The sequence below is a fragment of the Hetaerina americana genome, unplaced genomic scaffold (genome assembly GCF_022747635.1).
Source record: "Hetaerina americana unplaced genomic scaffold, ioHetAmer1.1.p SCAF_13, whole genome shotgun sequence".
NCBI lineage: Eukaryota > Metazoa > Arthropoda > Insecta > Odonata > Calopterygidae > Hetaerina > Hetaerina americana.
Genome location: NW_027286403.1, coordinates 12,762,266 through 12,789,889, shown reverse-complemented (window position 1 = coordinate 12,789,889; position 27,624 = coordinate 12,762,266). Strand labels below are relative to the sequence as shown.

The 27,624-nt window shown below is 35.3% G+C and overlaps 1 protein-coding gene across 4 annotated transcripts in view; it reads right to left on the bottom strand.

The window, feature by feature from the left end:
* Positions 1–1,026: 1,026 nt before the first annotated feature.
* LOC139686100 (uncharacterized) overlaps positions 1,027–27,624 on the bottom strand; it is a 32,493-nt gene continuing 5,895 nt past the window's right edge. For 3 of the 4 annotated variants that reach the window (XM_071583268.1, XM_071583269.1, XM_071583267.1), the window contains 6 exons: positions 26,326–26,403; positions 20,528–20,729; positions 11,312–11,506; positions 8,688–8,798; positions 6,021–6,075; positions 1,027–1,296 (listed from right to left, as the gene is read on the bottom strand). In XM_071583268.1, the coding sequence (XP_071439369.1) occupies positions 1,275–1,296; positions 6,021–6,075; positions 8,688–8,798; positions 11,312–11,506; positions 20,528–20,729; positions 26,326–26,403 (663 nt within the window). In that variant the 3' untranslated portion in view covers positions 1,027–1,274. Of the gene's footprint in view, positions 1,297–6,020; positions 6,076–8,687; positions 8,799–11,247; positions 11,507–20,527; positions 20,730–26,325; positions 26,404–27,624 lie in introns of all 4 variants that reach the window. The other variant, XR_011700294.1, reaches the window with a different exon arrangement.

Sequence of the window (27,624 nt, the reverse complement as noted above, 5' to 3'; positions counted from 1 at the left end):
TCAATTTTAGCAGGAAAAATTAGTTTAGGAAAAAATCTTGGCAAGATGGATGTCACATTTTGGTCTCGGTAGAGAATTAACAAAATCATGTGTTTTAATTCAGAGGCTGGTTGGGTGCTTTTGCTGCAATCCTGATGAGTTTATCAATACATAACTGTGGACTAAACATGGAACCACTATTACACTTCAGAGACAAAGGAACAGTGGAAAATGAGTTTCTAAAGGCAATGTGAAGAAGGCTTCCATTAGGTGAAGACTCTGAAATCGGCCCACGCGAAGATGGCCCTGGTTTTTTGTATGCATGCAGAATCTTCTACATCAATTACTTACAAAAAGGACAAACAATAAAATGAGCATATTATGCATCATTATTTGAGTGAAGAAAGAAAAAATTATACTCATTTAGCAGAGCAAAACATTCTATTGAAGATAATGCAGAGGTGAACAGCTGTGCAGTTTCAATGGCAAAAATTATTGATTTGAAGCTAGAAAAATTACAGCATCCATGGCACCCATGTTTTGCCCGAAGTGAATTTTTTATTTCCATACTTCAAAAAATAGCTCAACGAAAATGATTCACGTCAATCAAGGTCATCGCCAAGATGCCTATTTTGAGGACCTTGTGAAATCCTACTTTTCAGATGGCTTAAAAAAATCGAAGAAATGCTGGGAAGTGTATCGAGGTTAAAGGAGATCGTTGAATCTACCCAAAATAATTTTTCTATTTTTTCCTAAGGACATTGAAGTGCCCACATAGGCTGGTGGCCATAATAACACGAGAATTTCATGCTTAACTATGAAGGCTATATTTAGTTCACTGCTCATTAGAAGCTAAAATGTTTCCATGCCTCATAGTATAACATATTGAAATTAAATGAATAAAATAAAATTGTAAAAGGTATGTTTTTGTCATCCAGTATAAATGACTATCATGAAAGAAATGGAATTAGGTTTGGTGGAGCACAAAAATCACTAATACAAGAAGTATATGTCAGTGCAAGTTTTTTATTTATTTAACCAGTTGGAACAATCATACATAACAGGTAACACATTACATTTAGAATTACATACAAAAAAAAGTCTTCAAAAAGAAAAATTCTTAAAAAAAGATTCCAACACAGACAAAAATACCAGTTTGCTATATATCGGTAACAAAAAATATTAGTTGGTACCACAGCCATCTGATATACACAAGATTTAAAAAACTTTCTTAAACTTAATAGGTCTCATGACCTCAAAATAAAACTTTTTGCTTCAGATAACTTCTATATCCTTCAAAAAAAGCTTCTAAAACACCTAGAACAAATGAAAAATTAAATTTCAGTTAATGTGTTTAAATACCTTAAAATACTTAAAAAACACAACAAAATTAAATTTCAGCTAAAATATTTACAAGCCATCCAAAAATATATTATGCTCATCAGAAAATGCTTCCAAAAACTTTCAAATAACACATGTTAAATTATAAAACAAAATGCAGCCATAGAATATTTTGAAAATCGTGAAGGAGCATAAATTACTACTAAAATCATTTTAAGTTCACTATCTCCAAGGCCAATCATTGGCCCATACCTCACACTATGAAAGGATTTGGTTCCTGTAAAAGATGTAATAAAGCACATTATTGTTAAGAGTTGATCATTTTACATTTGACCTTATTATAAAATGTCTGGCGAATTCCTTGAAAATTGCTACAAACTGATAATAATATTTATTTAAAGACTGCGGCATGACCTGTTAGCATTTGATACAGTTATTATCATGGGCTTATGTTGGTTTACAAAAATAGATATTAGAACTGAACACAGACTGCGCTACTTCGTGAGGACAAGATCACTCTGCTCACTCAATTTGGCATCACAATGGCATCCACAAAACTTGTGATGCCATTCATGCCAGGTGAAACCTTGTACATAGCCTGCAAAAAGTTTGGGCTACAGCAGTGCACCTTCTACTATTTATAACAGTTCATCATATGTACGTTCCAATTTACCAACACAATTGTTTTACTCTGAAAATCTGAGGAGCATGACTAATGAGACATAGACAATGTCTGTCATTTCATGGGGATTGGATTTAATTTAAAATTGTAACCATAATTTAAGGAATTAAGCCAAGTTTCACCAAGAGGTATCCCTGTATTCCCATTAGTGTGAAAATTTTGTAAAGCTCACCATTTAGGACATACTAGATATAATCATTTCACTCTATTCTTAAATAATGCAGCCATTTGACTACAAATGGAATAGGAATAAAAAGATCTACACAAAGAAAGTAAATATGAACAATTAATGCAGCCAATGTTAAGTTCATTAGTGGTTTATTTTCATTAATCTAGGACTAATAACTAAAGAATGTTTACATAAGCATTAATTTACATGAATAGGGTACGGCTGCATATATAAGTGAGGAGTAAAAGTAACTTACCTTCTTAATACCTCTCATGCATGAAATACAATGCAACATTATAATACCCTCCCAATACATCCAGCATAAAACTATTTCAGCCTTCCAAAAAATGAAAAACAATAACATATTTCTTTAATTGACATCCTAATAATCATCCAGGACTAAAGCTTGTCATTGAATTCCATGTGTATATCAGTATCAATTTATCATAATCATAATTAATCATTAATTAATGATTATTAGGGCTTAAGGTGCTCAGTCACAAGTTTAAACCATAAACTCAACTAAATAAAAGCAACATAAAAACAATTTTAAAGCATAAGGCAATATTTTAAATGCCATCAGGTTTATTGTTGATACTTAAGAAGAATAAACATCTCCTAAAGGAGAATGTTTTCAAGTTTAATTCAAATTATGATGAAAATAAAAAAAAAATGTATCAAAAGAATTATTATGATGCTCAAGTGATCCTTATAATGCTTTCACTACTTGGGTTACCAACCATTTCAGAAACACCTCTTCTGACAATTTCACTATATTACATAATTTATTTACACTGCAATCCCAAAAATGAATCTTGTCCATGAATTCTTAAAATTGTCTTATTAATTATATAAATAACCTTGAAAAGCTGTAAAATGTTTTCACTCAAAAAGTCCTCAACTGTTGAAACTTACATGAACCCAAAGATAAGGGTAGATTAGAGCACATTTCAATTAATTGAGTAGCTTAAACTGTGGAAGAAACAAGGTCAGCCTAACTAGGATGAGGGAGCCATCAACAATATCATTCCTTCTAATTGGCAAAGAGCTTTATATATGAAAACAAAATAATTTCTAGTGCCATGAAAAACAGCAACATGCTAAAATTTTGGCTGGCATTACTTGGGCTACCCTGGTATATCTCATAGCACGTCAGTCAGTGTATTAGTGGGGGTATTGTTTTTAAGAAATTATTACTATGAAATAACCAAGATAATTGGATAAATTTATACTTAATATTAACTGATCCTTGTATAATGTTGTAAATTACAGCTATTAATTTTGCTTTTATTGTTCCAGGAAGCCATAGATTGAAGTAACTTGCAGTTTAGAAAAGGTTTGAGGCTTGCAATACAAATAAATTCCTTCATTTGAAAGGTTACAGTACCCAAAAAATTGATGATGGCTCTAAAAGGAAATGATAATGCCTCACAGTCGTAAGGTAGAAAACAAATTTTCAAACTGGGCACATGTTCCTCACAGATGATCCGAGAAGTGGAAGATCACTCAAGGATGATGCTGCCACAGTGAAGAAAGTGGAACGGAAAAAGAAAGACACTTGACTCTATTAGACTGAAGAGTGACCATCCAAATTATGATGAATGAGACTCATCTTAGCCATGGCAGCATATGGAAAATTATTCACAAAGAGCTGCTCATGTAAAAAGTGTAAGAACATTTGAATCCACAACTACTGACTCCTTTCCAGAAGCAAAGACTGAACGACCCATCATGGAGATGCTTAATCTTTTGGAGATGGACAAAGAGGATTTTTTTGGTTGCGTGGTAACAATGGATGACTCTTGGATCTATCAGTATCATCCTAAGCAAAAAGATAAGCAAGGAAATGAAGCACTGCAACTCAACTCCCCACAAGAAGATGTCTGCAGGGAAGGCCATGCTGTCTGAATTTTGGGACTGTCATGGACTGATTTCAACTGAATAATTGGAGGTCAGGCTATCACTGGTGCCAATTACTGCACACTGATGAACAATGATGTATGATGCTCTGAAATAAATGTGAGGTATGATCACCGAAGGTATCTGTCTTCTTGTCAACAATGCAACTGCTCAATATCCTGGAGGTGTGGTTTAGGAATCAAAGCGATGTGGCTTGGAAATTTTGGCACAGTCAGCCTATTCTCCTAATCTTGCCATAATGTTACAGGGATGAGGGGCTCTAAAATTAACTTCAATTGCATGTTTATTATTATTATAAGGTAATCTACCGGTTAAGGTAGGTTTTTGAATGGACACAACTACCAAATAAATATTTTGTAACTCCTAACAAAACGCATACCAGCAACCTAGTCTATATCAGGTCCCTCACCATCTCTGAGCATTACCTTCCTCCCTTTATCCCGTCCAACATCCCTATCCTGGTCCCTTTCCTCATTTGCCTAACATTCTCTTCTCTATTACAGTCTTCAACATCCCACTGCCACTCAATATGCCCTTAATCCATTTTTTCTGCCTCCATAGGATTTCTCCTAACAAATCCCTCTCTTCGCCCACCATACCATGTACTTCAGCAAACTTGGTCATCAGCAAATCTAACTGATTTTAGGAATTCCCCACCGACTTTCACTCCTATCTCAAGTTTTTCCCATGCCTCTTTAATCATTTCCTCCACGTGTACATTGAACAGCAACTGCGATAATGGGCAACCCTGCCTTACACCTCTTCATAACACTGCTCATCCAGACTCCCCCCGTTCCCCTATCTCACCTGAGCAGTCAGACATGTACAGGTTGCGGATTAGCCTCCTTTCCCTCCAATCTATTCCTATTTTCTGCAATATACTCGTTAGATTTTCCCAATTCACTCTATCAAACGCTTTTTCAAAATCTACGAAACAGGCAAATACGTCCTGATTATATTCTATATTCCTCTCGATTAGTGATCTCATTACTGCAAGGGCATCATGCGTACCTCTCCCTTTCCTAAACCCAAATTGATCATTCCGTAAATAATCATTTGCCCTACTCGCTATCCTTTTGCTGATGATCCTGAGAACAACTTTAGCTGCGTGGGATATCAAACTTATTGTCCTGTAGTCATCACATGATGTAGCCTTTACCATTTTTGGAATAGGAACTAAAACTGATCTCACAAAGTCTTCTGTCCAGATTCCTTCCTCATAGATACTACGAATCAACCCATATAGTCTCTTCCTCCCACATTTTCCTAAACATTTCAGTGGTTCCGCAGGAATGTTATCCACCTCAACAGCCTTATTTAGTTTCATCACCTTTAATGCCCTCTCTATCTCATCGCCGAGTATGCCTGGACCTAAGCTATCTTCCTCTACGTCATGTTCCTTTTCTATGTCTAACTTTGTTGGTCTAAGTTCTAGACTATACAGTTCTTCTATATATTCTTCCATCTCTCTTGGATCATTTCTGTGTCAACTGTTATCTTACCCACCTTATCGCTAACTGTTAGCATAGGTCTTCCCTTCTTACTTCCCTATAGTGATTTAATCTTTCTGTACAGCGCACCAATTTCACCCTTCCTCTGCAAACTTTCCATATCCTCGCACAGCATCTTCCACCATGCTTCTTTTGCTTTATTTGTTGCCGGCATCAATTTATTATTTAACTCTTTGAACTTCATTTTGCCTGACTCTGTGTTTACATTCTTCTATTTTCTCCTCTCATCCATCTTTGAGATAATCTCATCAAGTGCAAAATACTCAACCAAAAAAATGAAGGTGTTAGGAAGGATGAAACTTTCTATGCTCGTAAAATATAAAAAAATATTCACATAAGCCATCATTTTATACTATTTTTCTATCATAGGATAGAAGTCAGCATTTCATAATTTCGATGGTATGTCTTTTAGACTTACAAAATTGGGCACCCAATCTCACCCCGGCCGATCTCTCTGCAGCCGCTTTTCAGACCTGAAAATAAAAGTGCTAAATGAATGAATATACTGCAAAATCAACAGGCAGTTTCGGAAACAATTATATCCTTACAAAAAAAAGCAAGGTATAAAATGTTCATTCTAGAGTTACTGCATAGCTATTTCATTAACAAGAAACATTAAAAATCGAAACTGTTTAAGAAATATTTAGGACCAATCAACACCAAGAAAACTAGGAAAAAGGAACAAATGACAAATTATGGCAAATGTAAAACATGTCATTCACTGCATAGCATTCTTCAATTAAACCATAATTGACCATCAATCACATTAAATCACATTTTTCAAAGTTCATAATTTAGCATTATTTTCAGTATTTCTAGGAGGAAAAAATGCAAAATTGGAAAAAATATGCAGCTATTATGGCTTAACTTCCCTGATTTGCTTCAATCAAGAGAAGCATCTCTAGTGAAACAAAAATGTATATTCAACATTCATAAGATTGTAAGTACTAGCTGCTTTAGCTCCATAACCACTAATAACATTAATTTCCAAGAAAAGACTATGGGAAAAGCTGTCCATTATCCATAACTATTCACCAAGTGTGAAGTAAGAGAACTTATTTGTAACATGAAAGTTCACTATTTAGCCCTGAAGTAACACACACAACAGTAAAAATCAGGGATATTTATCTACTGCATTTGATAGCATATAAGAAGCACCTTTTTTTTCTAAAATTGCAGTTAAAAAAATCACCTGCATCTTATATGAGAATTCCATTGGTTAATGTTCAATACAGAATGCTATTGTTACCCCTGATGGTCAGTACCAGTTATTTTGACTCCACTATATTTAGATTATTATGATTAATTATATATCCTATTTATTATTCAATTGAAAAACGTTGCAATTGGGATTGTTACTATAAAGCTCATCCCTATTATGTGATGTGACTATCATGTTGCTCGCTTCTGCAATGTCAAAAGAGGAGTGAGCAAGATATCAAGCAAACTTGATCATAACAAAACAGTGTGTGCTCTTTTTAATGAGTGAAATTATTTGCTTTAAAAAATTACCCTCACTTTCACACTGACGGTTAAAACACTTTTTTAAAGTGTGCCCTAATAAAATGTGGATGCATCTAATATTTATTCTGTTATTTATTACATAGAACCATGCAAACCACCACCAAGGTGTGTGGCAGAGGCTGATTACACACCAGACTACTTTTGACCCAAAATACTTCACCCTCTTAGCATGGTCCGGTGTTATTCTGATTCCTTATCATTTTTAGGAATATATCTTACATCTCTGTTTCAAACTTATCTCTCATAGTATCATGCTACTTTATCTTATAAGCCATCATTTAGGGCACATGCCCTTCATGTAAGCATTCAGTGTATTTCTGAACACTGGCTGAAACCGAACAAAAATAAAATTGCCAGCATCAATGACTTTTACTTGGTCCGATATTTTGAAAGATCAGACCACAATTCAATAATGAGTTTGGTTCCTTGTCTGCTCAGAGAAATGACTTAATGGATATTCTAACCACTTTTAAATTACCCCTTTCATAAACCTGAGTAGGGTTACTAGTTCCTCCTCAATCATAGGCAGGATTGACAGGATCATCTCCAACATTGTACAAAATGAAAGTATTAACTAAGATACATACTTCTCTGGCCATTTAACTCAGTTTTTAAAGTTTATTTTCAATGCTGACTTCAGCACATTTCATAGTGGGGTCAAATGTAAGCGTTTTTACTCATTTTCAGCTCAATCAAATTTTTAATGATTACTCCAAAATCAATCCTAGGAGTCTGTTTTTACAAATAGTGTATTTGGCACTAAATTCAAAAACTTTCATGAGATTTTCTTGCACTGATTCAATGTAATAGCTTCCCTCTGATGCCTGGAAAAACACTACTCCCTCAGAAAACAAAACAAGTGATTGTTATGCTTTTTACGTAAAAAAAGTCAGTAAAAGATTCCAGTCATTGAAAGGAACTCCTTGAGAGATTATTAAGTGTCCTAATTCTATGTTAGCTTTCATTATTGCTCTTTCTAATATTATAGGACTATCACCCAAACTTTTGGCTCTCAACATGTTCAAATTTACAAAAGGATAAACAAGAGAACAAATCAATTAATCATCATAAATCAATGACTATGATGCTTTCATCAATGACTGCACAAAGGAACTTTTAATAGTTCAGTGCATGACTCATGTTAAGTGAGCTAAATATATGGATCTTAATTTTAATTCAAACAAATATGGATGTAAATCACATCCAATTTTAAAAGACACCTTAAATGGAAATTAAAGTAAAAAAGCAAAGACAAATAATATGAAATATGCACCATTTTGAAATATGTACTAAACTTAGCCCATTTAAAGTAGTCAGGAGTCAAGCCCAGTCGCAGAGGTCCAAAATCAGTGGAAATAATCAAAATCAAACCCTTTTTAATAGTTTAAAGACAGACGTAGAGGATTAATACTCTAAACACGAGTGCAAATATTCTACTTATTTTTAAAATTCAGTTAACTTGAACTAAATTTCTGGTGGCTGAAAACTGAAGGCTGAAAAATAAAATAAATACAATAATTTTACCTATCATAAGTATTACGAAATATTAGTGAAAGCTTACGTGAAAAACGTTCTCTACTCCTGCATTGCCCTTCCCAGATTCCTGCTCCTCCCATGCCCAATGCTGATTCTCCTCCAGTGGGATTGACGGCTCCTTGCCCTCCTGCATCCCCTGTTTCACAAAAAAATTGATTAGGTAGGAGTGAAAAAGAATATGTATCAACAGAGATCAAATTGGGTCAGGTAGCAAAAGTAAGTAAAAAGCAAAATAAATATGTTTAATACATCAAATTAAATGTTGAGAGATTAAACTTTATCTGATAGTCCTCATTTTAGATCCACATTATAGGACAAATCTAATTCACGTACACAAGAAAGCCTTTAACTTTTGAAATATATTTTAACACCTTAAATTTAAAATTACTTGTGGGAAAGGTGACTGAATTATGTCCATACAAAACAATTATTTCTCAATGTAAAATATGCACATTACTTGCAAAACTCAGTACAAATATGAACTCAGTAAAATATGTCCACATCTTACTCAAAACTCATTCGTGCACAACTGAGGCAAAAAAACCAAAAAGTGAAAAACTACAAAAATGGAATACTTAAGGCAAATTAAAGAATTAACAATGTTTTAAACGAAAAATAGAAATTATATACATAACAATACATAGATGAACATAACAATTATATTTTATTTGGCAATGGTTATTCATAATTTCAAATGTACAGCTGGAATATTGATCAAAATATTATAAATATTTTCAATCACATGCATAGAAACTTTCAATCTAAACATACATTTCAGCAAATCACAGCAGTGCTGCTTTTTGTAATGCTTTAATAAGCCACCCACTCTACATGGCCAGATTGTCTAGATTAATGGGAGACTGGACTAGAAAGGGTTTAATGTACTTTGAAAAATGACATGAAAAAATAGTGAGGCCAATCTTTTTCTGCATTCCGATTCCTAAATTTTCCCAGATTTCCCCAACAAAAATATTGACACTTTTCCCCCTTGATCTGCCAAGTGTTAGGACTCATTGCTTCTCAAGTGAATGGTATGACTACGGTTGATCCTGCTACTAGTTTTGGATTTTACTGGGATCCACATGTGTAATGTCCTATGGCAAACAAAAATTGATCTCAATACAAAGCAACATCATACGAAATTCTTGATTTCCATACCATATTTCCAAACCACACTCAAATTCCTGGCCTCTCCGAAATATTTCATCAGCCCCCTATCCCAATTCTTTCCCCCTTTTGAGTACTTCCAGATTTTTTTCCAATTACTCAACGGAGCGGATACCCTGAAATGGCATCTTAACTTGCCTTTTCTAAGTGGCCAGAGCTCTACGGGCCATAATAGTATTCTATGTTTCCTCAAAATGGATGCTCAAAATGATAACTTTAACATATTTTTTCCCTGTATAAGCAGCCTAATATCTCCCTTAAACTGATTACATAATATCAAGGAGCAAAATTTCCAAGGATACAAAAGAAACTGCTTTGAAACCAAATAACACTATTTTCCTCCAATATAAGGTTGCGAAATCAAATTTAGAGATTACAATCCAAATATTTTCCTCAACTACTTCCTACAAATATCATTACCCAAGACTGGATAAGTTATGAGAAATGATACCTACCTGTATCTGCTAAAGACAGAGTCTTGAATATTAAATTCTCACCCCCCCCCTTAGGTGCTCTCATTGTTAGAGCTATCTGCCTTTAGCAAAGGAAAAAATTACATACCTGGTTGAAAATTACAAAAACTGAAAAAAAGCAAAATATGACTTTTTCATTTTTAATGAACATTTTTCCTTTGAAATTCAATTTATCAAGTTTGGTTCTGGCCCAATCATTTTGCAAACTAAGGGTTTTCTAAGTGGCAAAAACATTATTGAACAATAACTACTAATGAATTGAAGCGAGAAATAATATTTCCATGTGATCAAAATTAGGGTCCTTAAACAGAAGTATGAATGTTTAACTGCCAACTGATAATATTAGTTCTAACTAGATATCAATGATACCAAATAGCAACCAGATAAAATAACAATTTCATTATTAAAACTTCATAGAATGGGCGATAATTTTCATATTTATGTCGAGAGACCAGCTAAAGACATATCGATAAATTTTAGAATTGACAAAGATTGAATCATACATCCAATTATTCCATGCAATTTGTAGTCAGGTGACGTAAAGCCTACCAAAGTGTCAAATAAAGTAAACTGAAGGGTAAACAACAACTGATACTGTTTAAGGCACAAAGATAAATAAATAAGACATGGAAAGTATATTCATGCAGACCTAAAGGAAAAAGTTGCCAAGATCAAGTGGAATTCAACAGACTGGACTCAAGCTCTCCAGGTTTTTTACAATAGGTAAAAATGCAACCGCATTTTGGAGTTATCAAGACAAAAAATTCAAAATCAGCAACATAGAAAGAACTTATCGTTGCTCTACATTCCCACAAAAACATTTTAAGACAATAATTATTAAATATTTAACTAAGCCAAAGCATTGATTAAAAGAGACAAATTTACACCCAAAATATTTTTATAGAATGAGGTGAACCAGAGGGTTTTAAATACATAAAATGATACCTGGAAGTTGTGGGACCTTGTCTATTGATTTCCTCTGGATAAACTCTGGCTGCAGTAGAAGTACCATTTGATCTACTCCTTGGAATGTACTTCCATACACGACCTGGCCTTGAGGACAACAAAGCAGGGGACGTGGGGCTGGTTATAAATGCCATGTGATGTCCTCTTTCCGTGTAATCTGGCCAGGGAGCAGCATTTGATGATTCTGTATGCCAGGGAGCTTTTCGCTGATATTCTTCAACAAATTCAGATACTTCATCTAAAAAGGAAAAAAACAAGTATTTATATAAATAGAAACTAACCTAACAGATTAGATAAGATCCTTAGCTAAAGGCCGATTATTAAACCTGTAACAATGAGATCATGATCATGGGTATACCTCAAAGTTCAGAAGAATAAGTGCAAATCTGAATTTGATGAAGAACACCTATCTAAAGAATATCTAAAACATGATTTGGTTAGGTTTCTACCAACATCATTGAATAATTTGTTTTTTTGGATGACAAATTTATGCCATAAGCTTCTATTGACTTCAGCTCAGCTGCATTAGATTAATCCACAGAAATTGGAACCTAAGCTACGCATAAGCAACTCCCAAGGAACTGAGCAGCTTGGGATACAAAGGTAAATCCTTTACTTTAGATGGAAATATTATCATCACATAAATTTACATACCTATTTGGAAGACTAAAAAGTATTCAAATGAGGCAAATATATAAAAAATTTAAAAAGTTTTACATGACTTTCTGAAACAATGAGATGATATAATGAACCTTTGCTTGAATAAGCAAACAATTAGAGAAATGAGTGAGAGGCTCCATGGATAATGGGGAAATACCTGAAAAAAATGTTTCAAAGCCAATAAGCAATGGAGTAGTAGTAGTTTTGAGGGGAGGCGACCGACAGCTGAGGTCATTTGCGCCATAGGGGATGGATAGGAAAGGATGAAGGGTGGAGAGAAACCCGGCGTCGGCATTAGCCTACTCTTTACGAAAGGCGCCAAGGGGTCCGCGGCTTAACGTCCCATCCGACGGACGGCGTACTCACTCAAAGTGCCCTCCACAAAGCACCTCAAGCAGGGATCGAGATACCTCTGAAAAAATAAGCAATGGAACAGAAAGAGAAGGACAACAGGACGTAGTGCAGCCCTCAATCCCAGAAACTTTTCCATTGATTGATTGATTGGCAGGACCATATTGAGTTAGTGGGAGAGAACTTTGGTTGTAGGACAGGTGTTTAAATCCTACAATTGATAGATTTTTCCATTAACTTGTAGTTCCATGGCATATCTGCCCATTATTCTGGTGATAATGTAGCAAACAAGTCTACAATCCACCAAGCAATCAAAGGGAAGAAGAAGTCAACGTGGCATATGATCAGTTTTGAGGACATACGAGGTCTGTTCAAAACGTATCACGAATTTTGAACTTTTGCAGGTCACGTATATTTGATTTTTTTGTGGTTTTATGTTGGTACTTATGTCTCTCACTTATGCCGAAAAGTTCGGCCATTTTGAATGTTCAGTTAATTGTTGACAAACTGTTTTGGCTTGTCTTTGATTTTTGCCTGTTCCCAAAAATGGATCAGAGAATCTGTATCAAATTTTGTGTGAAAAACAAAATTAACCCCTTGCGCTGAAATGACGAGTCTAGCTCGTCCATAACTTCTGATGCCAAATTGCACAATGACGAGAGTAGCTCGTCATCAGATATTCATAATTTTAGCATTATTTAGGGGAACAATATAATTATTTTGAAAGTTTAAATATATTAAAACATCACTTCTGTACATAAAGAACTCATATTTCATGAAATATGATGCACTGGAAGTAATAAAATGATTTTCTACGAGTAGCAATAGCTGTGTTCTCGATGTTTTTACGGGAAGAGGGTTTGTTCATCAACTTTTTAAAATCCTGCTTTTGGGCAGCAATTTTAAATCACACTTGCTCAGGAACTAATTCCTTGATCGCCATGATATGTGGAAATGAATCAATTGAATTCTTTTCCACACATGTTACGAATTCAAAGGATAAATGCTATTGTAATACAAAAATTTTAAAATAGTTTTTCATCGGTATACTTTTGGCAACACTATTGGTGAAAGTACGCTACAATTTGGAATCTTTGACCAACTGTTAGTTTAGCCATCCTTCTGTATTATTATTTTCTTTCATTTTCGTGTTCACATAAAAGTATCGAGTTTCTACTACAGAGTTACAAGTTTCGACTAGCAAGTTTCTACTCAAGTTTGTACCGAGTTTGCCTTCTCGAAAAGGGTGTTCCTATTACACGATGAGTCATCTTCTCCGCATTTCTTGGTGGTGCCTATGCAGTTCCTTCACGATAACCATAGTTTGAATGCGATCATTCATGTGGTTAGACGGAGTGTGTCCCAGGGTGTAATTTCAGTTTTTGTCCACGTTTTTTTTATTTGTGGTGAAAATTACTCTTCAATGAATAAAAGACTTATAAATTGTGTATGTGAAAGTGATGATGAGAGCATTGAAAAGAAGAGTTGGAGAGATGGTAGCAAAGATATTATTTCAAAACCAGCTAGTGTGATTGATTATAATCGAGGAATGGGAGGAGTGGACAAACAAAACGAGGAGCTGGCATGCTTCCCGTTGATGAGAAAGTTCATGAAAGGATATAATAAAATGTTCTTTTATATTTTTGAAAATGCACTGTTTAATTCTTACACGTTATACTTGAAAGTAAACAAAAAAAGAAGAAAAGTATAACTAGTTTTTGTTTGGATGTTTCTGTTTGGATGTTATTGGCCAAGGTCACTCTGCCAGATTACAATGTTCCTGGATGACCTTCACATGGTGACATACCAGTCCGATTGCCAGCTAAAAATTGGGTTCATTTTCCTGAAAATATCCCATCAACAGCAAAGAAACAACATCCAACAAAAAGATGCCATGCATGCTTAAAAATTATGTCAGAAGTAAGACAATTTGGAAGTGTAAGCACTGCCAGGTACCATCACATTTGCCTGAGTGTTTTGAGAAGTATCATACTTTCTCTGATTATTAATTATATATATGTATATAATATTATGTATTCAAATCTATTGTAAAATAATGTTGTCTTACTTTAAATATAAATATTTCCCAATTTTTAACTTTATGTATAGATTTTTCAACAACACAGAAGTAATTTTCTTTTTTGTTAACATTTAATGTTATTATTATTGCAGTTGTAGTTCAAAAGAAAAATGTCTTGATGAAAAAAATCATTTAACTAGATACTTTACAATATGACATAATAATAACTTTTTATTTCACTATTCTACGTTGATTACCAACTACAAAATTTCATTTCATTACCTACCATACTATTTTTAAAAAGCCACAGAAAAAAATAAATAGAGGATAGGAGCACGATATTCAGAAAATAAATTGAAGTGGAAGGGGCTAAGTGCATTCTGAATGCTGACTGTGCATTCCGAATATTGACTGTGGCATATGGAGAAGCTACCTTGGACTGAAGCAACGTTTATCGGTGGTGCAAAATGTTCTCAGAGGGCTGAGAGGATGCGAAGGACAAAGAGCGTGCCGGACACCCAAGCACGTCAATAATAGACGTGAACATTGATGAAGTGAAGAAAATAGTATTGGCCAATCGTCGAATCACTGTTAGAGAAGTTGCTGAGGACCTAAACATATCGATTGGCTCGTGCCATTACCAATGATTTGGGCATGATACGGGTCGCCACAAAATTGGTACCACAGTTGCTCAATTTCGACCAAAAACAGAAACACATTAACATTGCTAATGAGGTGCTGGACTGTCCGTGACAACCCAGATTTGCTCCAGAGGGTCATGTGATGGGATGCAAACAATGAGAAAGAAGCAAGGTGAAAGAGGCAGTGAGAGGATATGGAAACTTCACAAAGGAAGGGTTGAATTCAGGAGGTAAAAAAGAGAAAATCATTGTGAACAATCAAAGGTAAGTCAGGAAAATCATTAAATGAACTAGAGAATATTGAAGAGATATGGAAAGAACACATTTAGAACCTATATGGCACAGACATTAGGCCACCAAGCTTGTACATCAAAAGAGAGTAAGATGTAAATGTGGATAGCTTAGATCCCGGCTTACTCAATAGCAGTAGTATTTAGGGGAGGCGACCGACAGCTGGGGTCATTTGCACCATTAGGGATGGACAGGAAAGAATGAAGGGTGGAGAGAAACCTGGCATTAGCATTAGCCTACTCTTAACAAAAGGCACCAAGGGAGCTGCAGCGTCCCATTCGATGGATGGCGTACTCACTCAAAATGCCCTCCATAAAGCACCTAAAGTAGGGATCGAGATACCACTGAAAAATATTCAACATCGCCGAGATTTGAGCCCAGGCCCTCTGAGTGTTACTCAAAGGCGAGATAGAAATGGCACTGAGGAAATTGAAATCAATTAAGGTATGGGGGTAGATAATACAGCCGAAGAACTACTAAAAGCTTTAGGAGAATGTGGGACAAAGAGTTTTTATGGACTTATTCATACCATTTAGGAGGGAGGAAATTGGCTTAAAGAATTCATTAGATCAGTTTTAACTCCTATTCTGAAAAAGGACAAGGCTACGTCATGTAAGGACCACAGAAAAAATAATTTGATTTCCCACGCAACCTAAATTAGTTCTCAGTATCATCAATAAGATGATGGAGAGCACAGCAAACCAATATTGGGGGATGATAAGTTGGAGTTCAGGTATAGGAAAGGCATGCATGATGCTAGAGCAGTAATGAGGTCACTAATAGAGAGGATCATAGAATATAATCGGGATGTATTTGTTTATCTAGTAGATTTCAAGAAAGTATTTGACAATTGAGTAAAATTAATGAATTCATTGCAGAAAATAAGAGTATATTGGAGGGATACTAGACTTATTTGCAAAATCAACATGCGACCAGTAGGTCGCATGTTGATTTTGCAAATAAGTCTAGTATCCCTCCAATATACTCTTTATTTTCTGCAATGAATTCATCAATTTTACTCAATATTCAATATTTTACTCAATTTAAATATGGCGTAACAAGAATACATTTATTGTATCTTAAATCTGAGGGTCAAAATAAGTGCCTAAATTTGCACCCTCTTGCTGGTGCAAGTAGCAGATGGAGAGTTGGGATGGGCTGTGTTAGAAAAAGGAGTAAGGGTGTCCATTATTGCCGGTGTTTTTCAATGTAAATGTTGAGGAAATAGTATGGGCAGAACTGGAGGCAAGAAAGAAAGATGGCTGGGAATCCATGTTCGGTTTGTTTATGATCAAGCTTTAGCTTGCTAGTCAGCCAACAATGCTGACTGCATCGGAAAGTCAGTGTGATAGGCATGGGATGAGAATAAATGTAAAAAAAAAAGGCTAGGCAGTATTCAAGAAAGTGGACAGCTAAGTTCGAAACAGTTAATCAAAACTTCCATATTGAGTATGTTTTCTATGGCGTGGAATCCCGGCCACTGAAGCAAGATGACAGGCATAAGTTGTAGGCTTTTGAAATGAGGGTGGAGAAAAGAACGGAAAAGGTGAAACAGACAGTAACGAACACAAATGAGAAAGTGCTGGGCATAACGGAGAAGGAGAGAGGATTGTTGGGAGAAATCCAAAGGAGGCAGGAAAGATGCATTCAAAGTATTTTGATTGGGAATGGGATGTTGAAGGCAGTGATAGAGCGGAGAATGTTAGGCAAGGAATAGCACTGACAGGCATGTTAGTTGCTATGAAGGTAAGGAGGAAGTACCAACAATGAAAGAGGGACTTACTGTAGTATTTGATGTCAGGTCGTGTTTTTTGTTAGGAGATGCAAATAAATATATTGTTGCACAATTAAATTATAATTGTGACCATCCAATAACTACCTTCAAGGCAGCATGCCAATAATAATAAAAACAGATTAGTAAAACAGAATTAGTACTTGATAATTAATATTTCAAATAGAGTGATGAGATTTTTTCACAAAACTTTTAAATAAAAATGGTGTTGTGGAGGGCCTCGCACGTTCCCTAAATTGTGTTAAGTGCTTCGATTATTAGAAAATTTGACTTCATATACCACCACAAAAAAGCCCACCCAAAGAAGAGAAATTGACAACAGTTATAGGAGAATAGCAAGCATAATGCTCACATCACTTCAATATCATGATATCAAGAAATATTCTCACTTCACTGAAGACTTTCCAAAGCACTTAAGACAACTTTCAGAGTCAGAATTGGAAATTAAAAGGTGATATGAGTGAATATTTGTATATTTAAAGATTGATGTTCACAGTCAAAGGAGCTGACAGTGGTCTGCAGAAATTAAGTGGATAAAAATTAAGTAATGAAAGTAAACCTCATGGGAATTGAAATTCCTGTGCATGATTTACGCTGAACACTGCCCTCTGACTTTTGCACTATAAGTGGACACGGTTTGAAAATCTCCTGCCTTAGTGCAAAACAAATTAACTTCCTATTACAGCAAGATGTTAAGCATCATTATAGACCAATCGAGGTTACTAAAAACATGTAAAATCTCTCCACAGTCTGTTTTAATCCATGATCTATTCTGTCTTCATTGCTTATAATTCATAAAAGTAACATTTGCTATTTCCCGATAACAGTACTTTCAGAGAATTTCCTTATTTTTAAAAATTTCCCCCAAAGGGATAAGCATTTCACATTACCCATGTAATTTTACCGTAAATATAATTGCCAGTGAAAAAGAATGTCTCCGCTGATTGATGAAATATTATCATAGCCAGCTATAAACGAACCAATACATAAGTTTGCTTCACACAGAATAATAAAAAAACTGCCGAAAATATGGTTAGTTTCATGGTAGCATCTCAATTTGGATGCTTCCAAGAAATTAAATTATTGCCTGTCGGCAATATTTATGAATTTCAACTGAAAGTTACTATTGATGCTATTGATTCATTTCATAACTTCAGTTTAGAGTTCTGTGAGTCCTTGACAACTGACAATAACATAATCCAAATATGTAGATTTTTATCTAATGGCATTATCAATTAATAATCCTAGCTACGAGGGGATAGGGATCATTGTATAATATACAACTTTGTGCATATTTTATTTTTCCTAACTTTGAGACTGATATACGAGTCTCATAGTCTCCTGCCAAGAAGCACTGTCATTAATAAAGGCTATTAATTAAACGTAAGGACCCCTTGTACCCCAGTAATTTTGAGTAACAATGTTTTACTATGCTGAAAATTTAGTGCATCACCCAATATTGGAGCCCTTAAGACTATGGGTGAGCACAAAGAAACGTGTTTGCTTTTAAAACTTTGGTGTAAAATTGTGAAAACTACAGGTAAATTTAAATCATTGTAAAAATAAATTGCTGAGCTAGACACTTAACAATGAAAGCATTCTATTTTTTTTCAGTAGGTAATCCAATAGAGGAATATAGAAGTAAAATGAGGCCTATTCAAAAAAAATCCTTGGCAATAAATTGGAGTACATTAGTGACCATTTCTAATTAAGTTTTCCTTATGGAATCTGCCTCTGGTATGCATTCTACAAAGTAAATTTAGGACAAACTTGAGAAGAGATTCAGTAGGCACCAGCACTCACCTGCTACAAACTGTTTGGCTGTTTTATTTCCAGAGAAATTTTTGAAGCGGAAATTAAATAAAGGGTATGAAATATATCTGAAATAGTCAAAGAAAATAAAACCATCCCACAAGAGGTTGCTAATATAAGGAAAGAGAGAAAAGGCTGTACCACTTGGAGCATTTAAGATTTATTACCAATTTGGTTTAAACTACTTAAATCATGCCACTCTTTATGAATCTACCATGGACTGTATGTGTGAATACAAATCTCACTGTTTTAAGGGTACCACATGTTTTCATTTAGGCACAGAATGGTTAAGTGACTCAAAAGGAAGCTAAGTAAATAACATATAATTTCATTCCTTCTCAGAAGACGGCAGCTGCATCCTAACTGATTAGACATTAGGCAGCATGGTTTTAGGTGCCTAAATGTTAAGCGCCTAATGAAAAGGCAGCTTGAGTTTGAAAGCTTGGACGTTAAACAGTGACTCCTGCAAAGGTTTGGTGAACGACCTATGATTAACCAGTTAAATTCATGCAGACAACTATATTTTTACCAAGGGCATTACTTATTGCTTACACTCTCAAAACACAACATTACACTTAAAAATTATTTTCAGTAGTATTAATAAGTTTTAATAAGCACACAAAAGAGGCATGGCTACAAACACTGATAATGTTCTTAGTCATGAAATAAAGCATCAAGCAAAGAAATATGTTCTTACCTCTACATTTCAATTATCTGTATCCAACAACTTGATAAAATTAAGTTATTAGTAGAATTAAACTACATTCATATGGAAGAGTTCACATTTCTCTAGCCTAAAAGAAAGCTCTGCTTTTTCCTACCTTGTGTTTATAAAGTCTTTCATTTTTTTCAACGAGTATAAGTGTACTCTCTCGAAGAGATAACCAATGTTAATGTAACCAACATATACCAGTATAATACACTCCTGCTATGGCTATTATTCTTCTGCTAGTTGTCTCGCTTCTAGTACTTGAAATTATGGGGTTGCAATATGGTGTAACAAGAATACATTTATTGTAACTTAAATACGAGGGTCAAAATAAGTGCCTAAATTTGCACCCTCTTGCTGCCCAATGCATTCGAACACCCTTTCAGATGTTCTACTCTCTATATCTGATCAATTTAGGCGCCTACAGGACAACCTTGGATGCATCTTGCATGTTCGACGAGAATTTTTTAAGGCAACTTATTCTCATCTGTGTGAAGTACTCCAAGTAATTCAGGACAGCTCTATTACAAATTATGCCAGATTTGGCAAAATTGAGTTCAGGGACCAGTGACATGTTTTCAAATGTTGAGTTTGTTCGCCCTTGCAGAACTCTTTTTATCTGCATTATACATTTGACATAATTGTAAATCATATTCAGCCATCAGGGCATCAAAGCAATCTGAACCTAAATGGTTCAACTGCATCACTATCAGCACTCATGACTTCACCAGATTCTCTTTTTTCACAAAAATTATATTTCTGCAAGCAAAAATAATTTAGCTGGCAATTCACCTTGTTTGAGAGAAAATACCTCGATTTAATCCTTTACAGATCAGACAGTCAGCTCAGTTATACCAAATTCACAAACCATATTAGTGACATGGATGGACCCTAAATTTAAATTCTCACAAAACTTCATCTTGTCTACAATGCTCCAACTTTTTTTTCTCTTTAATTCTACTTCCTCTTAAAATAATTTTTACCATTTCCGATGTTAGAGAGTCCCACTTTATGCTCTCTGAAACCGGGCATTAAATTGTCCCCTTGTTCCACTATGTGGCTTCTGTTGCGGTAGTGCCTTCCAGTCCGCCTTCTTTTTGTCCCACTGCTTCCATTGTACACTGAATCGTGTATTTCACACACATCACCTGGTCCAGATCTGGCGGAAGATGTGGCTTTGTACACCTACAAACAAGGTATGGTTTAATTAACAACATTAAAATGACAAACTGCAATTACATCTGATGAAAAATGCAATTTATTTATTGAGAAATTCCATTAGCATGTTTTTTCTCCATACTTTCTTACAGACATTTAAAAATTTTAAACTATGAGGTATCAAGCAAGGCTATGCGGAAATTCAGTCTGAATGAAAGAAGAATACTAGGTATTTTCCATGAACATTTAATTTGGTACCACTAGTTGAAATGTATAGGCATATTCCTCCAATACCTGATGATGCCTATGCGTAAAAGCTAGTTGTATGAAATAAAAAGTTGGTGGAAAATACCTAGCACTCCTCTTTCATTTGCTCCAAAATTTATAACAATTTTCTTAGATGTAATAAGTTGAGCAATGAGTTTCGTCAAATGAATTTATCCATCCATTACATGAAGAGGACAATTTCATATTTTTCAATTATACCAACAATACATGAACAAAAAGTTACTTATTTCCAAAGCAATCCTGCTTTTGATGTCTTTCCTGTCATGCAGTATATTCACTCGATATGCATAGGCTTGACTAAGGCAAAGTTAGCACATAATTTATGTGGTAAATATGTATACTGTGAATCCACCTTAATTCCTCAATTAGCTCACATATTTACTTTAGATTTACAAGTACAATATTTCATTTGTAAATCGCTCATGTGCTAACTAACTCCTATTTTGCATTTCTATTCACAATCGCTGAAATTTTTATGAAAACTGCATTTTCCAGTAGCACAAAGCCCGGCAATTATTATCTGGTAGCCAGTCAATAAAGCAGTACTGACTAAGCTCTGTGCTACCATTCTTTTAATTATTTCCCAATGCCTTGTTGTAATCATAGTTAGTGCCATCAAGAAACTTAATGTTATTTATAATACACAGGAAATTAAATAACAAAATTGTATTAAGCGTTTTGGGGAGCGCATTAATGAATCTGGTCAGCAACAATAAGGGAGAAAAATAACAGTTCACTGCCGAGAGATAGCCAAGAATAGAATTCATGTCATAACAATATACACCATCTGCAAAGACATGCTCCAAGGCTTGTGAATATGAAGCTTAATTAGGGGTATGAATGGCTCCCAACCAGTTAGTGAATAGATTCATTCTGGCAGTACAGAGATTAGGACACAGGTGCTATATTTCTCATACACTTAGAATTCCCTAAGATGATGCTGAGATTTGTTGTCTCAGGCGTAACTTTGTGGAATTTGCATAACATATTGAAATGTAATGAAATAATTGACTTTGTAATTCCACACACTTTATTTTACCCAACCCCCAAGTTTCAACAAGAAATTAAGAAAGTGATTAAATCTTGTGACACGTTATTCAAAAGTTGTGAAATGTTGAAACTAGTGCAAATGAATCCCTCAGCACCACGGTTTTTCAGGCTACCTAAAGTCCACAAAAATGGGATTCCGATCAGGCCTGTAGTATCAAATATGTCAGCTCCCAACCACATACTAGCGAAAAGGCTTAATGTACTCTTCAGGGAGGTTTCCAAATTTTCCATGGAATATGGTGTAGTGAATTCCTTGGACCTTGTCAACAAACTTATGAAAAAGGTCATCCCGAAAAAGTGCATGCTTGTTTCCTTTGATGTATGCAACCTTTTCACCAGCGTGCCACCCATGGAACCAGTGAATCTTGCCGAAGACATCCTCATCCGGAAATCCATCCCAGTGCCAGTTACAAGTGAACTTTGTGTATTACTTAAGACATGTGTTTCCCAACATTATTTCATTTTTAATGGTACCTATTTCCAACAACCCAATGGTTTAGCCATGGGCTCGCCCTTGTCCCCACTCCTGGCCGATATGTATATGGACAATTTTGAAAAAGTTTTGTTCTCCTCAGCTCACCCTCTCATTAATAATGTATTTTGTTGGCAAAGATATGTAGACGATGTCTTCTGTGTGTGGACAGGTTCTGATAGGCAACTAGATCAGTTTCTGGCACATCTAAATTCTATCAATTCTAATGTACAATTCACGTTTGAAAAAGAGGAAAAAGGTTCCCTGAATTTCCTCGACCTATACATTTCTAAAGACAAAGACGGGTTACAGTATTCCATTTTTAGGAAAGAAATGTATACAGACCAATTAATTAATTCCTCTTCAAGGCATTGCTTCACCCAAAAGCTTTCGGCATTTCATGCAATGATCCACCGTTTAACCGCTATCCCTATGTCAAAATTCAATGTAAATAAGGAACTTAATGTAATTAAAACGTTAGCAGTAAACAATGGTTATTCAGAAGATCTAATAAATAAACTTTACCGGAATAAACTTACAAAAATAGCCTTAAGCCACATTTACAACCCCGAACTTGTAAAAGATCCCACTGTCAAATGGCGGAGAATACTATATCTTGGGACTATTTCTCAAAAAGTAATTAAAAGTTTTCCTAAAGAAAAAATTAAATGTGCCTTTTACAGTCGTTCATGCCTTAAGATCTCACACTAAAGACAAATTCCCCAAAACGAGAGGAGTGGAGTGTATGAGTTAAAGTGCTCAGATTGTAGCACAAAGTATATTGGGCAAACAGGACGGAAATTTAAAGAAAGGATTAAAGAACACCAAGCATCTGTAAAAAATAAGAACATAACATCCCTCTTTGCAAAGCACCTCATCGAAAGTGACCACAAAAGTGACTTTGTGACAAAAATTATTCATTTTGAAGAAAAAGGTCAAAGGCTCGATGCTTTGGAGCAGTTAGAAATTTTGAAATGTGTCCGTTGGAAAGATGATCTTGCCAACGAAATTTTGTATCCCTCCCACTCCCCACTCCTAGACCTACCACTCTTCTAAATCAAAAATGTAATTCTCTTTTCTTCCCAGCTACATTGTAACCTTTTTACCCCTCCAACCTCCCTCTCTGACCAACCCCCCCCTCCTATGATCAGAAGGTATATTATAGCCAGCGTGCTTCTATGAGGACCACCTGATGATGACGTTCAATGTCGAAACCTGGGTCGTGTTTTTTAAATAAAGTGTGTGGAATTACAAAGTCAATTATTTCATTACATTTCAATATGATGCTGGGATATTCAGTGATGCATCCCGGCAATGGTTATCCACTGGACAATGACTAAGATTCCATGGACAAAATGTAATGACTAGCTCTGTCCAATAAAATAAGTTGAGGCATTGAAACAGAATGAGTCATAAGTTTGGAGCAAAGTTGTTACTGTTGCGCTGCGTAGGTTGCACAAAGACAATAAGGCTTTGGGACAAATGTAAGGCCTTGTTGAAGCCAAAAATGTGTTGTTTCTTAATGACTGAATGCACTACATGACACAATGAACTATACTAAAGAAAACAGCTAATGCATTGCAAATTTTTTCTGTGAATAGTATTGGAATGTATGTTCTGCAGGGATTAATTTATGCAAAACCCATAAATTACACATGACAGTCAACACTCTCAATGCAACCCACTACCCAAACTCACTTTTAATAAAAGTCAAATGCTTTGAAAGTTTGCTTTCATTAAGCCTCATCTACAACTACACTGTAGTTAAAGTTCAGTAACATGTATCCCGTGGTTTCATTTTCATAGATGATTGAAGCAACAAGTTTTTTTCTTACTAAGATAAATGAAAAAACAATGTTGTGTGGTGGTTAAAAACTTCTATTTAAAAGGTGTAACAGAAAGAGATCAGAGCCGAGTCGGATGAAGCTCCTGGCACATCTGCTCAAGTGTTTGGGACTTTACGGTCGGGTAAATGAGTTTAAACAAGACCATACATCAACAAATGATTAACATTTTTCAGGACGTCCAGGGAAAGTGAATTCCTCAAAAATGATTGACAAAATCCAAAACTTGATTTTGAGTGAACAACAAAACAAAGATCATGAAATATTTAAGGCCACATTTTATATCAGACGATACAGTGTTTTCAATTTTACACAAAAAACTCAGTGCGAAAAAAATCTCTGCAAGATGGATGCCATAATTGCTGTTGGTAGATATAAACACAATCGTGTGCTTGATTTGGAGGCTGGTTTGGTGATTTTCTGGGGCAATATGGACGAGTTTCCGCATCAATAAATAACTGTGGATGATATATGAATACATCACTACACTTTAGAGAAAAAGGAATAGCAGAAACAGAGGGTTTCCAGAGGCGATCCAGCTCTGAAAAAGTCGAAGATGTTGACATCATCATGAAAAGTTGATGGCCATGGTTTTTGGGGATGCATATAGAATCACCTAAATCAATTAGTTAAGCAAAAAGTAGCAAAAAGGAAAGATGATAAATGCAGAGTATTCTGCATCATTATTGCACTGGTTGAAGAAATATATAAAAAATCCTCATTTACCAACAAAAAAATTATCATCTATCGAGAAAATGCACAGATGCACATCTGTGCAGTTTTTATGGTAAAAATTATAGAATTAAAGCCAGAATTATTACAACTTGCATGGTATTCACCAGATTTGGCCCCTATTGACTTTTATCATTTTCAAACTAGAACAAATGGCTCAGCGGAAAACAATTAACATTGAATGAGGTACGAATTTGAATGAGGTCTTTGCCAACATAGATGTCTATTCTGAAGACCTTCCTGATACCTATTTTTTTTTGGATGGCTTTAAACAGTTAATGAAATCCTAGGGAAAGTGTATCGAGCTAAAAGGAGTTTACACTAAAAATAAAAAGACATCTAACCAAAATATTTTTTCCCTAAGGACCTATTGAATGACACACACTACTTGACTTTACGGCAATGAAATCCTAGGGAAAGTGTATTGAGCTAAAAGGAGTTTACACTAAAAATAAAAAGACATCTAACCAAAATATTTTTTCCCGAAGGACCTATTGAATGACACACACTACTTGACTTTACGACATCAATGCAAGAAAATAAATCACCAAGTTTATTGGGCAAGAGAATTTCCATGCTTCCGATATTATTTCTCATAATAGGGAAATAATAAATCAGATTGAATAATTAAATGTACCAAACCTATTAATAATGAGGGCCAATTCTCATATCCACAGTGCCCAAACAATGGCTACAAGAATAGCCCAGAAATTGAGGTTTAATTATATCTGTGTACATGTTTAAAGACTTGCACTCCACATACCTCTTTCCCCTCATAGCCTGGCTTCATTTGTGACCTCTGGTATTACATTGAAAACCAGCAACAGTTGAAATTTTAGACTAAGACACATTATTATTTTCATTTTCTTAGGCAAAAAATCCACAGTGCATAAGTACATTTTGACCCACATGATAATTGACTGATTTCGAATAAATTGAAAGAGTGAATGATTTAAATATTCAAGTAAACAAATATATACCCTCTTCAACATTTATTTCACCCACAGGCCAACAGACCTTTCCATCTAACATATTATCCTCATAGTGAGGTCTATTAACTTTTGGTAGTGACGTAGGAGGAGTAATGTATTCCTCCTCTCTAGCATCTTAAGAAAGAATATTTTCAATGCTTATTGATAAATTGATATGAATTAATATTGCCACCAAAACCAAATATCATGCCAGTTCATAGGACAAAATGTGTTCCATCAATTCATTTCAGGGAAAGTGCACTGACCATTTGGCAACCTTGGGGACCAGGAGATATTAGCGATGTCGAGGAGTATGCCATCTGGGAGCTTGCATTAGGGGCAACCTGAAAGATAAAATAATACACTGGTTAGTACAATTGGATTAAAATTATTTAAGTAAGAAACCTGTGAAGAAAACTTGGGGCAAAGATGGGGCAAGCACCTGCAAACACTGACATACTGGTTCCCACTACATCACCAAAGTTAAGCAATGTTGGGCTATAATGGGAGATATATCCCTGTCCGCACGTGGCGGGCAAATTAAACATGGATGGGCACAATTGGACAAGGGGTCTAAGTGCACTCCTTCTGAAGCCCCACCCCACATCAGCTATCAATCAATATTCAAAGATGACACATTTTAGAAACAGCAGAGATGATACATCCAAAAGTTACAAGAATATATCGCAAATCAAAACTAAAATGAAGAGAAGAGAAAAAAAGAGTACATGTGTTCTTGTCTACATGATAATCATAACCATAGCCATCAGCACTTAGTTCAGTTTGATTAGCAAGAACGGAGCTTCTCCTGTGATATTACCTAAAGCACATAAAAATCACATTCAGGTCCTAGAGTGTCCCAGTTATTTTTCATTATGCTTCAGTCAGCCAACTTTGAAATTAAGCATGGTGAGAAACATGGATGAACTATGTTGACACAATTGTTCCGATGGTTTTTGGATACGTGTGTGAGAGGTCCGACACACAGATAAGTCAGGCATGAAAATTGGACATGTAATAATACTTCTTCTCCTGTATGCTGTCAATACAGTATTTATAGCTGAAAGCCTAATTGATATACAGGAGGCCCTTTAATAAGGGGATCGAATGTATGACTGACGAGAAAGTTGAAACTGAAAAATTCATTCGTTTGACCACCTTAGTAGAATATTTGTTAAATACTGCTCAATAGACTTGAGGGATTTTGGATTCTGAATGAAAGATTTATGTTAGCATGTGGAGTACATAATAAAATGAAAGCTTTTCCAAGGAAGAAAAATAGCAGTGCAAGAAGTACTAGCAGTAGTAGTTTTAGGAGGGCGACCAACAGCAGAGATCATTTGCGCCATTAGGGATGGACAGAAAAGGATTAAGGGAAACACGGTGTTGGCATTAGCCTACTCTTCACGAAAGGCACCAAGGGGTCTGGAGCATAACGTCCCATCCGACGGACAGGGTACTCACTCCAAGGGCCCTCCTACAAAGCACCTCAAGTAGAATTGGGATGCCACTGAAAAATATCTGCCGGCACCAGGAATCAAACCGAGGTAATATGGGGGGAATCC